The sequence below is a fragment of the Boleophthalmus pectinirostris genome, unplaced genomic scaffold (assembly GCF_026225935.1).
Source record: "Boleophthalmus pectinirostris isolate CB_2022bp ecotype Guang Dong unplaced genomic scaffold, ASM2622593v1 HiC_scaffold_14, whole genome shotgun sequence".
In the NCBI taxonomy this organism is placed as follows: Eukaryota; Metazoa; Chordata; class Actinopteri; order Gobiiformes; family Gobiidae; genus Boleophthalmus; species Boleophthalmus pectinirostris.
Window position 1 is genome coordinate 34,532,498 of NW_026571047.1, and position 13,684 is coordinate 34,546,181.

At 43.6% G+C, this 13,684-nt stretch overlaps 2 protein-coding genes across 3 annotated transcripts in view; one reads left to right on the plus strand and one right to left on the minus strand.

The window, feature by feature from the left end:
* Positions 1-5,169: 5,169 nt before the first annotated feature.
* Positions 5,170-7,650, plus strand: atoh1c (atonal bHLH transcription factor 1c). Its single transcript, XM_055149945.1, has 2 exons — positions 5,170-5,331; positions 7,231-7,650. The coding sequence occupies exons 1-2, from the start codon at positions 5,170-5,172 to the stop codon at positions 7,648-7,650; spliced, it is 582 nt and encodes a 193-aa protein (XP_055005920.1).
* A 4,235-nt stretch (positions 7,651-11,885) lies between these two features.
* LOC110162909 (wings apart-like protein homolog) overlaps positions 11,886-13,684 on the minus strand; it is a 42,342-nt gene continuing 40,543 nt past the window's right edge. For both annotated transcript variants that reach the window (XM_055150620.1, XM_055150619.1), the window contains 2 exons: positions 13,466-13,561; positions 11,886-12,739 (listed from right to left, as the gene is read on the minus strand). In XM_055150620.1, the coding sequence (XP_055006595.1) occupies positions 12,674-12,739; positions 13,466-13,561 (162 nt within the window). In that variant the 3' untranslated portion in view covers positions 11,886-12,673. The remainder of the gene's footprint in view (positions 12,740-13,465; positions 13,562-13,684) is intronic.

The following is a 13,684-nucleotide window of genomic DNA, read 5'->3' on the forward strand; positions in this document are numbered from 1 at the left end:
AACAAAGCGAAACACAACAACTGTCGACCGACACGGACACGGACACGGACACCAACACCCCTCCACTCCTCCACTCCTCCTCCTCCACTCCTCCTCCACCCCTCCTCTTCTACCCCTTCACCACCACACACTCCTCCTCCATCCCTCTATCCCTCTGCCAAGCCTCCTCCTCCTCCTCGAGCTCCACGTGCAGCAGAGCAGCACTTCTTCATGTTCTTCACGTTCTTCACGTTCTTCACGTTCTTCACGTTCTTCACGTTCTTCACGTTCTTCACGTTCTTCACGTTCTTCACGTTCTCCGGGTTCTTTTTTTTTTCTGTGGATCCACATTTTAAAAATCACAAACCTTCAGTCAATAAACATCAAATTTATTCACAAATCACAAAATAAACTTGGATTTTTTTCATCATTGAACATTCATGAGGGGATTTGATCGTGACCGAGGGAGTAACAGTACCAGAGTAATCAGAGTACAAATGATGAGTAACTGTATTCAGTTACAGTTACTGTTTCAGTGAGTGGGAATTGGATTACAGTTACTTTGTTCAAATAAATGGATTAAACAGAGGGATTTTCCTGTTTTCACATTTGGGCTAAATCCCTTTTTTTTTTCTTCTTTTTTTTTCCGGCAATTCCACTCACTGCCGGAAACTAAACCAGGTCTAAACCAGAACTCAACCAGGTCTAAACCAGGACTAAACCAGGTCTAAACCAGAACTCAACCAGGTCTAAACCAGGACTAAACCAGGTCTAAACCAGAACTCAAACCAGGTCTAAACCAGGACTAAACCAGGTCTAAACCAGGACTAAACCAGGACTAAATCCTGCTGTGTGGACGTGTTTCTTCGTTTTCTATCAATAATATTTTTAATTTGGTTCAGTAAAGTTTGGACTTTTTATTTTCTTTTATCAGACAAAACTTCTTATGTGAAGATTTCCTCGTCTTTGTTTCTCTACAACAACTCAAGTAATCCAAAGTAATCAGATTACATTACTCACTTTAAGTACATTTTCACTTTAAGTTATTTAATGGATTTTGTAACAAACTACATTTTGGTGTGTGTAATCTGTAATCTGTAATCTGTAGGGGATTACATTTTAAAAGTAAACTTCCCAACACTGGTGATCGATTCGTTTTACTCAAGTGTGAAACGTTTTTAAAAGTTTTAAAGTTTCGGTGGATGAGTGTCGAGCACTGCTGCCTCACAGCAGGAAGGTTCTGGGTTCGATCCCCGGGTCTTTCTGTGTGGAGTTTGCATGTTTCTCTCTGTGTCGCAAATAAATACAGAAATAATACAACAAATAAACAATGAAAAACAGAAACTGAAACTGAAATAAAAGGATCCAGAAGATGAATCTGGTCATGACCCAAAGGACGTGATCCCAGATACAAGAGCTCGACATGAGTTTCCTCCGCAGGGCGTCTCCCTCAGAGACAGAGTGAGGAGCTCGGAGTAGAGCCGCTGCTCCTCCACGTGGAGAGGAGCGTCTGAGGGGAGGACGTCTGTTCTGATGTCTCCTGGACGTGTCCCTCAGGAGGTGTTCATGTCCCACCGGGAGGAGGAGGAGACCCAGGACACACTGGAGGGACCATGTCTCTGGACTGGACTGGGAACACCTCAGGTCCCACTGGAGGAGCTGGAGGAAGTGTCTGGGGTGAAGGAAGTCTGGGAGTCTCTGTTCAGACTGATGCTCCTGAGACTCGACCCCAGAGAAGAAGAAGAACATGGAGGATGGAGAAGTCGAATATTTCTTTTTCTTTTTAACATTCAAAACTGGAACAAAACTGTCAATCAAATAATCACAAAAAGATTAGAAATGATCCAAAACAAAAAGTCTTAACTTTTCAAAGTTTCTATTCAGATGGAGAAGGATGAGATCAGAGACGCAGCAGCAGATCAGACGCAGCTTCAGTCTGTTTCGGTTTCTGCTTTGGCTTCATTTTTGTGAGAAGAGAAAATCTGAATTCAGACATAAAACAGAACAAACACAGAAACACTGAGCTCAGGTCAGAAGCTTCACTCTGTCACGTGTCACAGCTGCACGTCACAGATCCACCTGCAGATCGAGACGACGCAAACAAAATCCTGTGACTCACCTGAGGATCACGACCCAGACTTTGGAAAACGTTGTGTTGGAGTCACAGTTTATATTTCTGTGTTTCAGACGACTTCACAACATTTAGTCATGAGTAGAAAATATGAACTTAAAGATTTGTGAATAAACTTTTGGGCTTTTTCTCGACAAAGTACAGAGTGATTTCATCGGGTCGTTCGTCTTTCTGCCGCCGCCGTCTGGAAGTAAGAAATCATGACACTGTAGAATCTGAAAACCCCAGATAAAGACGAGGACGGAGGATCGAGCGAACGCGGCGTCACAGGAGCCGGAATTTGTGGCCGAGCTCCAGGAACTGATTTACGATCAAAATGTTGAAATAAAAACCCGAGGATCACGAAGAGCGGAGGGAGAATGTGAACTTTTAAGATCAAAACGAGGAGGCAGAAAGCAGCAGAGACAGAGAGAGAAGTGAGGGAGTTTCAATACAAAGTGAACTGGAGCCAGAGTCCATGGAGCCAAAATCTGTTCATGTTAAAAAAAAAACTCCACAGACACTGGAGCTGGAAATGACAGAGGAAGTGTGATTTATTCTCTGAACATTTCTCTGATCTGATCAAGATTTTCAAACTTCTATCAGGTTTTTCATGTTGTTTTCGTTCTGAGACGCTTCATCCTCGTCTAAAGTTCATTTATTTGAAGAGAACTCGTCCAGTAAAATGATTTTGCTGCGTGGACACATCATTTCACGACTTTTAAATCTTTTCAGACACTTTTAAGTCTCCTTCTGCAGGACTAAAGGATGTGGTGACTCCAAAGCGAAACCCCTGACTCGAGAATAGTAGAGTAAAGTAATGTAAAGTAAAGTAAAGTAATCTAGTAGTTTGGACCAGGCACGAGGTTCTCCAGGACTACAACAGGAATAATAATAGTGCAAGAGTAAATGAGATGCCTGGAGACAGAGATTGAACAAGCTTGATTTGTATTGGATAGAAAGTTGAAATAAAATAAAATTATAAAATTTGTTACAAATTAACAGCAGTAATGTTTCCATTTAGTTTGTGCAGAATAATTCACCCTTAGTCCAACTGAGCTCAGAATCTTCAGTCAGTAGAGACAAAGTCAATGTTCCAACAGGATCCTCGCTGTGGTAGTTTGAGTCGTTACCACGTGATGAGTTCGATAAGACGAGCAGAGAAGAAGGTTGTTCTCAGTTCTCAGTTCTCAGTTCTGGGACAGACTCGCCGTTTCCTCCAAAGAAGAATCCAGATCCAGTCTTGTCTTTGTTTTCTTAATCGTCACACACAAAAAACCCAGCCAAGATGCTGTGTTAGCAGGAACATGGGACAGACACCGTCACGGCCCCTCAGGGTCACACATGGATTCAACGAAATAATCATTTAGTTTAGCAAAAATAAAAGTGGTCGTCACACAGCCTCTCGCATCTGCGTCCAGAGCCTAAAAAACTCACTCACTCTGAGACTGAATCTTGAGGCGGGTTTTAATTCCTCTCAACAAATAAGAAGGTCATTATCACCCAACGTGACTGACAAACAGGAAGTCAAGAGAGCGAGAGGATCACACTTCCTCTTACCAAAATAAACATTTTTCAAAATAAAATGAGTGCATTTAAATAAAAGAAATATGGCACGTTTACTCTTCTGGGTTACAAAAGCCTCACTGGAGGAATCTGGGTTTCCAGACTTGTTCTCCTTTCAGACTCTCGGAGCTTCACGAGAGTTTTTCATGAACTTGCTCTTGCTTCTTGCTCTTCTGACGTTGATGTTGATGTTGGTCCAGATCCTTTAGTTCAACTCGACACAGGTTTGGTTCAAGTCCAAGTCACATGACGTTTCTCCAGATGTTGTGTTGAAGCTTCAGTCTTGAGTTTGAGGAGCAGATTAAACACACAAAATGAACGACTCAACCTGAAAAAACAACAAAAATAAAACACAATAAATATAAAATCTTCATCTGTTTCTAAACATTCTGTGAAAATTTGAGATTATTTCAACAAGAACTGACAAAATTATCGGCCTGTGAAATTAGATCAGTTTTTTGAGACACTGTAGAACTTTTAAACTAAAAAAGGCTCCTGGTGCTTGGATGATGTTCAGCTTCTCTCCTCTCTCTCCCTCCTCTCTCCTTTCTTCATCTCCTCTCCTTCTCTTCATCTCCCCATCCTCTTTCTCCTCCTCCCTCCTTTCCTCCTCATCTCTCACCCTCCTCTTTTTCCTCCCTCATTTTTCTCTTTCTCCTCGTCTCTTGTCATCTCTCCTGCCTCTTTCCTCTTCTCTCCTCTTTCTCCTCTCTCCCTTTTTCTCTTCCCCTCTCCTCTTCTCTCTCCCTCCTTTCTCCTCCTCTCTCCACTCCCCTCTCCTCCTTTTCTTCCTCCTCTCTTCATCTCTCTCTCTCCTGTTTCTCCTCCTCTCCTTTCCCCCTTTTCTTTCTCCTCCCCTTCCCATCTCTCCTCTCCCCCACTTTCTATTTCTCCTCTCCTCTTTATCTCCTCATTTCTCGCCCTCCTCTTTCTCATTCTCCTCCTCATCTCTCTCTCCTCTCCTCTCTTCTTCATCTCTCCTCTTCTTCCTCGGCCCGTGTCTGTTCTTCTGCTTGGCCGCGTCTGGGCTCCTCTTCTCGGCCACCCGCTCGTCTCTAATCCCCTTTTGATGAACTCGCTCAATGACCCCCCCGCTGCTCCACTCTGCCCCCGCACACACCCCGCGCCTCCACCGCACACGACCCTCTCCACGCGACCCTCTCCACGCCCCCACACGCGCGCTACTTAAACCCGCCGCGAACTCCACAAACTCCACAAACTCACGCGCAACGGAGCAAAGTTTTACGCACAGTACGAGAGTTTTACGCGCACTAGAGGAGAGTTTTACTAGAGTTTTACGCACACGAGAGTTTTACGTTTTACGCACACTAGTTTTACGCACACTAGTTTTACGCGCACTAGAGGAGAGTTTTAGTAGAGTTTTACGCACACTAGTTTTACGCGCACTAGAGGAGTGTTTTACGCACACTGGAGCAGAGTTTTACGCGCATTAGGAGAGTTTTACGCGCACTAGAGGACAGTTTTACGCGCACTGGAGCAGAGTTTTACGCACGATGCCTGAGAAGAGAAGCCTGTTGGTGCCGCCGGAGCCTCAGAGCAGCGGGGCCGGGCCGGAGCGCGTGAGAGGCGGCTGTGAGAGCGCGCGGGCCTCGCCTCCTGCGCACGCCGTGGTGGAGCTGCGGCTGGAGGCTGGATCTCTGCACTACCTCTGCTCCGTACGTAACACCACCGACTTATCTCCGTCTCATCTTTTATTTTTAACTCAAAACTCTATTATTATGACTCATGCACCGCGTTTAGAAACATTTAAGTTGGATTTTAAGTTGGATTCACGCTTAAAACTGATATTATTACTTATTTCAGGCCGTAAACAAACACAATATGAAAGTAAGAGCCCAGTTTTTTTTTAGTTTTTTTTTTTTTTTTTTTTTAGATTTAATTGGAAATGGACAGAATTTCAAATAAATAAAAAAACTGGGACACTCATTTTGTGGTGTTTGTTCATAATAAAATTGTGCGTAAACTTGTGCGTAATTAAGAAAAACTGTTCTGCACATGAGTCAGTTTAGTCACATTTTCTTTGTGTTTTGGTCGTTTTTAAGCATTTTTTCTGTATTTTACTTAAACAAATATGAGTTTATTTCTCTCTTTACTGATGGCAAGTATTAAATTGGTCAAAAATAGGGACATCAGGGACATTTCTTGTGCAAAACTTAAATTCAAATCAGTGGTTTTGTATAAATATGCTGAGATTGTCCCGGGGAAACAGGGACGTCTGGTCACCCAAATTATAATCTATGATCACTGAAGTTAAAACCTAATAAACTGAGTGGAAGGACCAAAATCTGAGCAAATTTCAGGAGCTTCAGGACGTTTTAAAACCGCTGATTGCTGATGTGTCTCTGTTTCAGGCTCTTTGTAACTTTGTGAAGCTCAAATCTAAATGAACTTTCGCAGCAGTGTCTAGACAGTCCCAGTTTTGAGTCTGTGTCCCGTGTCCCAGCAGATTTATACAAAAAATAAAACCAAGATTTGTCCCAGTTTTATACAAGAAATGTCCCAGGTGTCTTTATTTTTGACCAGTTTAAAACACTTGACAATAAAGAGAGAAAGAAACTCAAACTCAAGTCATTTGTTTTGGTAAAATACAGAAAATCAGCTTAAAAAACGACCAAAACATAAAGAAAATGTGACTGACTCATGTTTGTCACGAATGAGTCAAGTCCAGAACAGTTTTCTTTAATTACGAATCTGATCCCTGACAACTGTAAAAAGAAACAAACTGATGTTTGTTTGGGTAAAATTACAGAAAACACAAAGAAAACACCAAATATTGTCGTGAATAAGTCACGAATGGGTCGAGTGCAAAACGATCTGTGTGTCAGTCGTTCATTCGTTTTTCAAAATAAAACCAAAAATAAGAAAATGAAAAAACAACAGTTTTCTTCATTATTTGTCTCCAAAACCAAAATGAAAAAACAAATAATGATTCAATTTTTCAGTTTTTGATTTTGTGTTTAAATGAAAAATGGAAAAAACTGATAAAGGACTAAACCAGGACTAAACCAGGACCGAACCAGGACCGAACCAGGACCGAACCAGGACCGAACCAGGACCGAACCGGTCTCAATCCTGGTGTGGTCCCGGTCTCAGTCCTGAATTTGTCCCAGTATGATCCCAGTTTCAGTCTCAGTCCTGATCACCCGACAGTCTACGCGGGTGCAACTCTGAGCCCGTCCCGATAGTCCTGGTTTAGACCTGGTTTAGACCTGGTTTAGACCTGGTTCAGTCCTGGTTTAGTCCATTATCCATTTTTTTCTATTTTTCATTTAAACACAAAAACGAAAACTGAAAAAAACTGAATCATTATGTTTTTTCATTTTGGTTTTGGAGACAAATAATGAAGACATTTTTTTTTTCTTTCTTATTTTTGGTTTTATTTTGAAAAACAAATGAACGAATGACACACGGATTGTTTTCCTCAATCACGCGCTCGTTTTCACTATTTTATTATTATTTTTTGTCCCAGTTTTTATTAATTTGAAAGTCTGGTGAGTGTATTTGTTGACCCACATGACCCTGACCTCCTGACCTCCTGGTCTTCTTCTCTGCAGCCGGACGAGAGCGCGCTGGAGCGGGCGCAGAGGCGGAGGAGACTCGCCGCCAACGCCCGGGAGAGACGCAGGATGCTCGGCCTGAACGTGGCCTTCGACCGGCTCCGGAGCGTCATCCCGAACCTGGAGAGCGACAAGAAGCTCTCCAAGTCCGAGACGCTGCAGATGGCGCAGATCTACATCTCCACCCTGAGCGAGCTGCTCCAGGAGGCTCCCGCGGGGCTCAGAGCGCACACGCCGCCGCCGCCGCCGCCGGGGCACTGCAGGCCCACCCCGGAACCCCGACAGCCCGCCCCGGAGCTCCGACAGCCCGCCCCGGAGCTCCGACCGCCCGCCCCGGAGCTCCGACAGCCCGCCGCCGCGCTCCTGGAGGAAAGACCTGGAGAAAACACGTGGGGAAGAAGCAGCGGAAGCAAATGACTCAATGTGAATTTACTCTGCATTTTGCTGTTTAATTCTGAAGCTTAAAAGTGCCACATTACACAAGAAAATTGTGTAAATCTGGGCACTTTAAAAATATCAACATGTATTTTTATTTTTCTACTGAAGGACAAAACAGGGTCTAAAGTCTAAAGTCTGAATCTGTAACATTTTCTCATGAACCAAACGGACAAATCTTCACAAAGTCCAGAATTTTAATTTATAAAAACCCACAGAACTTTGTGAAATTGTATTTTTTGATAATAAATTTCTAAAATATGTCAAAAAGTTTTCTGTACGAACCTTTTTGTTGTTTTGAATCAAATCCACGACATTTCTGCCTCCAAACCCAGTCGCTGCTGTTTGGTCGTGACGTTTGTAAAGCTCCAAATCCTGTAGGAAGAAGAACAAGAACAACTTTCCCCGAGATCAAATTCACCAAACATTCTCTTTTTTCTTGGGAATCGTCGCCAACACAGAATGTCTGTCTCTTCTCTGATTGGCTGGAGCCTGAACTCACACTTCCAGGGTTTTTGCAAAGTGTCTTGTGTTTTCTGATTCTTGATCTCGAGCTGGAGAGAAATGTTTGTGTCACTTTTGTGTTTCAGCACAACAGTAAACAAAACGTCGAGACGGAGACGAAGACAGACATTCTGTGTTGGCGACGATTCCCGAGATCGAGGATTTAAAGTCAGAACAAAGAGAATGTTTGGTGAATTTGATCTTGGGGAAAGTCGTTCTTGTTCTTCTTCCTACAGGATTTGGAGCTTTACAAACGTCACGACCAAACAGCAGCGACTGGTTCAATAAAAAAAGTCCCGTCTACTGTCGAGTGAACGAATCCTAATGCTGCAGGTCACACGGTTTCCACCAAGTGAAACCAGCTCAGGAATCAGACTAGAGATGAGGAGTTTACTGCAGGACATAAACATCTGCATGGAGACGAGCAGGTGGCAGAAGCTCCACTAGAAAAATTCACCTTTAAAGTGAAACTGAACATAAAACTCCGTCCACAGCCACGAAACACTAACATCACTTTATTCTCCTGATTCTCTGTGTAAAAGTGTTTAAAATAGTCTCTGGGTCTCTGGACTTATTTTGGGATTTTCGTGCAGATTTGTTAAAAATGTGACTTTTGGGTCAAACTCGTGTCTGTCACAGACTCTTTACGATCAACTACAGCAGGACATTTGAGTTTTCAGGTTGAACCAAAGTCCATATATATAAATGGAGCAGGAAGTGCTCCGGGCGGCTCTTCTGGCTCCTTCTGACTCTGGCTCTTCCGTGAGGATCTTGTGGCTCGTCTCTGTCTCTGCTGCTGTGGCCTCGTCGTTTTGCTCTTAAATGTTTTTCTGAATCCATGACACAGGATCCTGATGTTTTAAATTTCTCTATTTTGTCCCTAAATCAAGATCTGAACATAAATAACGGACCAATCAGACGCCTTCATCCCCCGAGGCCCCTCCCACTAGTGTCAACAACAGATCATGTGTTTCGTGAGCCTCGATTTAAATACATTTATTATTCACACTATTTAAAGTTTGATGATAAAAGTTAAAAGTTTCCTTATTATTTTGAGGAACCACAGAAACACTGCGTCTGTGTGATATTCGCTGCTTTCTGGACATTTAACCTCCTGAGTCATGATTGGCTCATGTCGTTATGATACTCGCCGTCACATTTCCAAATATGAACCTGGCTTCAGTTTCGCTCCTGTCACCGCGGCAACGGGAGCTTCATTTGAGCTAAACTCTGTGGAGACGAGGCACTCAGTTTGTATCAGTTTTTATAGAGTCTAAGGCAGGAGAGTCAAACTCATGTTGTTCTGGGGGTCGTGTCCAACCGACTTTGATCCAAAGTGTCAGAAAACTCATGTCATATAAACCCCAAAAATAACAAGAAGTTCAAATATTTGTGCAGAGAAACACAAATCTATTACACAAATCTTTTTGAATTGATGAACTCTTTCTTTTACAAAATATTATAATATTATGAACAACCTGAAACTTTAAGAAAAATACAATTTCAACACAAAGTTTGAACATGAACTTGTCTGTAAACAGGAATAAGTCCATTTTTGTTGTAAAATCCTGCACTCGGCTCCACTTTTCTCATGTTGGACATTTTTCTGATGAGGGTGTCACGGTCAACAGTCAAAACGATCGTCCTTTAAGAGCGTTTGGAAAGAGACAAGTCTTCATTTGTGCTGCTCTGGTGGGAGGGGCCACGTACAGAGACGCTGGAGACGCTGCTGTGATAAACACCACACAAAATTAACACCATTTTAATAGAAAATATCATTAAAATATTTGAGTAGAAAATTAGCTGAGGGCCAGATTAAAGGTCTTGGAGGGCCGGATCTGGCCCCTGGGCCGTATGTTTGACACCTGTGGTCTGTGGGTTGGACTCACGGCGCTGATGAGTCAGACGCAGATTATGACGTGACGAGTGCAGACACCGGCGTCTACGGGCGAGACGTGAGGAGACGCCAGCCCCGCCCACCGGGCACCGCCATGTCCCGTCGTGATCCGAGCACAAATGTCGCTCTGTGCTGGACTGTTGTGCCGTGTGATTGGTCGAACAGGTGTCCAGACTCCAGACTCCGCCCCTCAGACAGGTGTTTGTATCAGAAACACCTGTCTGTGATCAGGACAGTGCTGCGTGATGTCACATAGTACTTGACAGAGGCCACAGGAGGCAGAACAAACTTAGATTTAGACGCATTTTTGACCAGAAAGAGGCAAATGGACCCAGTTTGCTCAAAAAATGCCAAAAAAGTAAAAGAAACAGCAGAGAATTCTATTAAAACTGTTTGAATTTAGTGTTGAATTCATCACTTAAACCGTTAAATGAAAGAAAAATAAAAGTCCACTCAGTTCCACAAACATTCAGCGACCCAAAAAAGCCCACACCAGAAAATACTGAAAGTAGCAATTTTTTATTATTTTAAAATTATGTACAAATAACGCCGCCTCTGTCCGACAAACACGTTTTTTACAAAAGGAAAAAATAGAAAGTCCCATTGAAAAGTCTGACCTCTGTCCGGCTCCCGTCTCCGCTCGGATCCTCGGAACACAAAGGTTTATTTACAGAAAAAACTATGTACAAAAGCGACAAACGCGCCGTAAACGCCTGAAGGAGTGTGGAGAGACGAGGAAACGCCAACCAAAACGTGACGGAAATGACACGAGTTTAAACGAGAAAACGAGAAACGGCCACCGGGAAAGTCTGATCCAAACGGCTCCGGAAAATACAGAGAAATCTCCCGTGTTTCATCCAACGGAACATTAAAGAAATTATTTTACACGTTTTTTCTGATCGGTTCTAATGTCGTTTCCTCATAAAAAAAATAAAAAAAATCTGGAGTTATGTTTTGTTTCCTTCACATTTCACATTTAAAACACCAGTTCCACCACTCGCTCTTTTCAAATTCAATTAAGAACGAAAAACAATAAAATGGGAAAATCCGTGTTTTTCAAAATAAAACCAAAAATAAGAAACCAAAAAAAAAAAAGATTTTCTTCATTATTTGTCTCCAAAACCAAAATGAAAAAAAAACCACAGATGATTCATTTTTTCAGTTTTCGATTTTGTGGTTGAATGAAAAATGGAAAAAACGGAAAACGGACTAAACCAGGACTAAACCAGGTCTAAACCAGGAACCAGGTCTAAAACCAGGACTAAACCAGGACTAACCAGGACTAAACCAGGACTAAACCAGGACTAGACCAGGACTAGACCAGGACTAGACCAGGTCTAAACCAGGACTGAACCAGGTCTAAACCAGGTCTAAACCAGGTCTGAACCAGGTCTAAACCAGGTCTCAACCAGGACTCAACCAGGATTAAACCAGGATTAAACCAGGTCTAAACCAGGTCTAATCCAGGTCTAAAGCAGGACTAGACCAGGTCTAAAGCAGGACTAAAGCAGGACTAAACCAGGTCTAAAGCAGGACTAAACCAGGTCTAAACCAGGACTAAACCAGGTCTAAACCAGGTCTAAACCAGGACTAAACCAGGACTAGACCAGGTCTAAACCAGGACTAAAGCAGGTCTAAACCAGGACTAAAACAGGTCTAAACCAGGACTAGACCAGGTCTAAACCAGGACTAAAGCAGGTCTAAACCAGGTCTAAACCAGGACTAAACCAGTTCTAAACCAGGACTAAAGCAGGTCTAAACCAGTTCTAAACCAGGACTAAAGCAGGACTAAACCAGGTCGAAACCAGGACTAAACCAGGACTAAACCAGGAAAACCAGGACTAAAACAGGTCTAAAACAGGACTGAGACCGGGATGGGGACCAGGACCAGACCAGAACTGAGACCGGGACCTGGTTTAGTCCATTATCCATTTTTTTCCCTTTTTTTATTTAAACACAAAATAAATAAAAAACTGAAAAAAACAAATCATCTGTTTTTTCATTTTGGTTTTGGAGACAAATAATGAAGAAAATCTTTGTTTTTTTTTGTTTTCTTATTTTTGTTTTTATTTTGAAAAACGAACGAACAAACGACACACGGATTTAAAATCACAAAAACAAATTCACTTTCTAAACTTTTGGCACGTCCGTTTTAAAATCCGAACTAAACCCCGTCTCCTCAAAAACGTAACTGAACTTTCTGGAAGCGTTTGGATCGAAACCCGACGGTGGATTCAGGGGCAGGTCCACAGCTCCGGGTTCAAGTCACGGAAACGTTCTCTGCGGCTTCGTGGAACAGTTGTGGCTCCGTAACGCGGCGTTGGAAACTTCTCGACGAAGAAAGGAAGCATAAACTGGAGGAGATGCGATTGGTCGATGACGTGTTTTGGCTGAAGACGGTTAAAAGTCCCGGATCACACAAAGCGAGCGGCGCGAGCTCCAGGTCGAGTCCTCGTGTGAAACGGGACGATTAAACCGCGGAGGCCGAGCTGTGGAGACGCCCGTGAACTGGAACGTACGCTCAACATGTTTTGGTGGTTTTGTCGATAAAGTTTGTCTGAGAAATAAGAATAAAATATAAAAAAAATAAGAGTAAGAGTTTTTTCAGCAGTGCTCCAGGTAGTCGATGATTCTGGAGATCGACTTCTGCCCCGTGGTCCCGACGTCGCACTGAAAAACACAAAACCAGGACTAAACAGGACACCAGGACTACCAGGACTTCAGGACTAACCAGGACTAGGAAACCAGGACTAACCAGGACTAGACCAGGACTGGACTAGGACCAGGACTAAACCAGGACTAAACCAGGACTAGACCAGGACTAGACCAGGACTAAACGAGGACCAGGACTAGACCAGGACTAAACCAGGACTAAACCAGGACCAGGACTAAACCAGGACTAGACCAGGACTAAACCAGGACTAAACCAGGACCAGGACTCCAGGACTAGACCAGGACTACCAGGACCAGGACTAGACCAGGACCAGGACTAGACCAGGACTAGGACCAGGACTGGACCAGGACTGACCAGGACTGGACCAGGACTGGACCAGGACTGGAGGACTGGACCAGGACTAGGACTGGACCTGGACTGGACAGGACTGGACCAGGACTGGACCAGGACTGGACCAGGACTGGACCAGGACTGGACCTGGAGGACTGGACTGGACCAGGACTGGACCAGGACTGGACCAGGACTGGACCTGGACTGGACCAGGACTGGACCAGGACTGGACTGGACCAGGACTGGACCAGGACTGGACCAGGACTGGACCAGGACTGGACCAGGACTGGACCAGGACTGGACCAGGACTGGACCAGGACTGGACCAGGACTGGACCTGGACTGGACTGGACCAGGACTGGACCAGGACTGGACCGTTGAGGTGAGACTCACTGTGAGGTTCATGAAGTTGAGGAACTTCTTGAGCATCTCTGTCATTATGGAGAAATCTCCTTTGGGCAGGTTCTCCCGCACCGTCGTCACATTCATCTGAACAAACACAAACACAAACACTATTCAAACATGTACACATACACATACACACATACATACACACACATACACACACACATACACACATACATACACACACATACATACATATACACACAC

What these genes read in the sequence shown, in the direction of transcription:
- atoh1c (XM_055149945.1), top strand. Translation starts at nt 5,170, where the DNA reads ATGCCTGAGAAGAGAAGCCTGTTGGTGCCGCCGGAGCCTCAGAGCAGC. An exon ending in CTCTGCACTACCTCTGCTCC is followed by an intron (nt 5,332 to 7,230) that starts GTACGTAACACC and finishes TCTTCTCTGCAG; the next exon opens with CCGGACGAGAGCGCGCTGGA.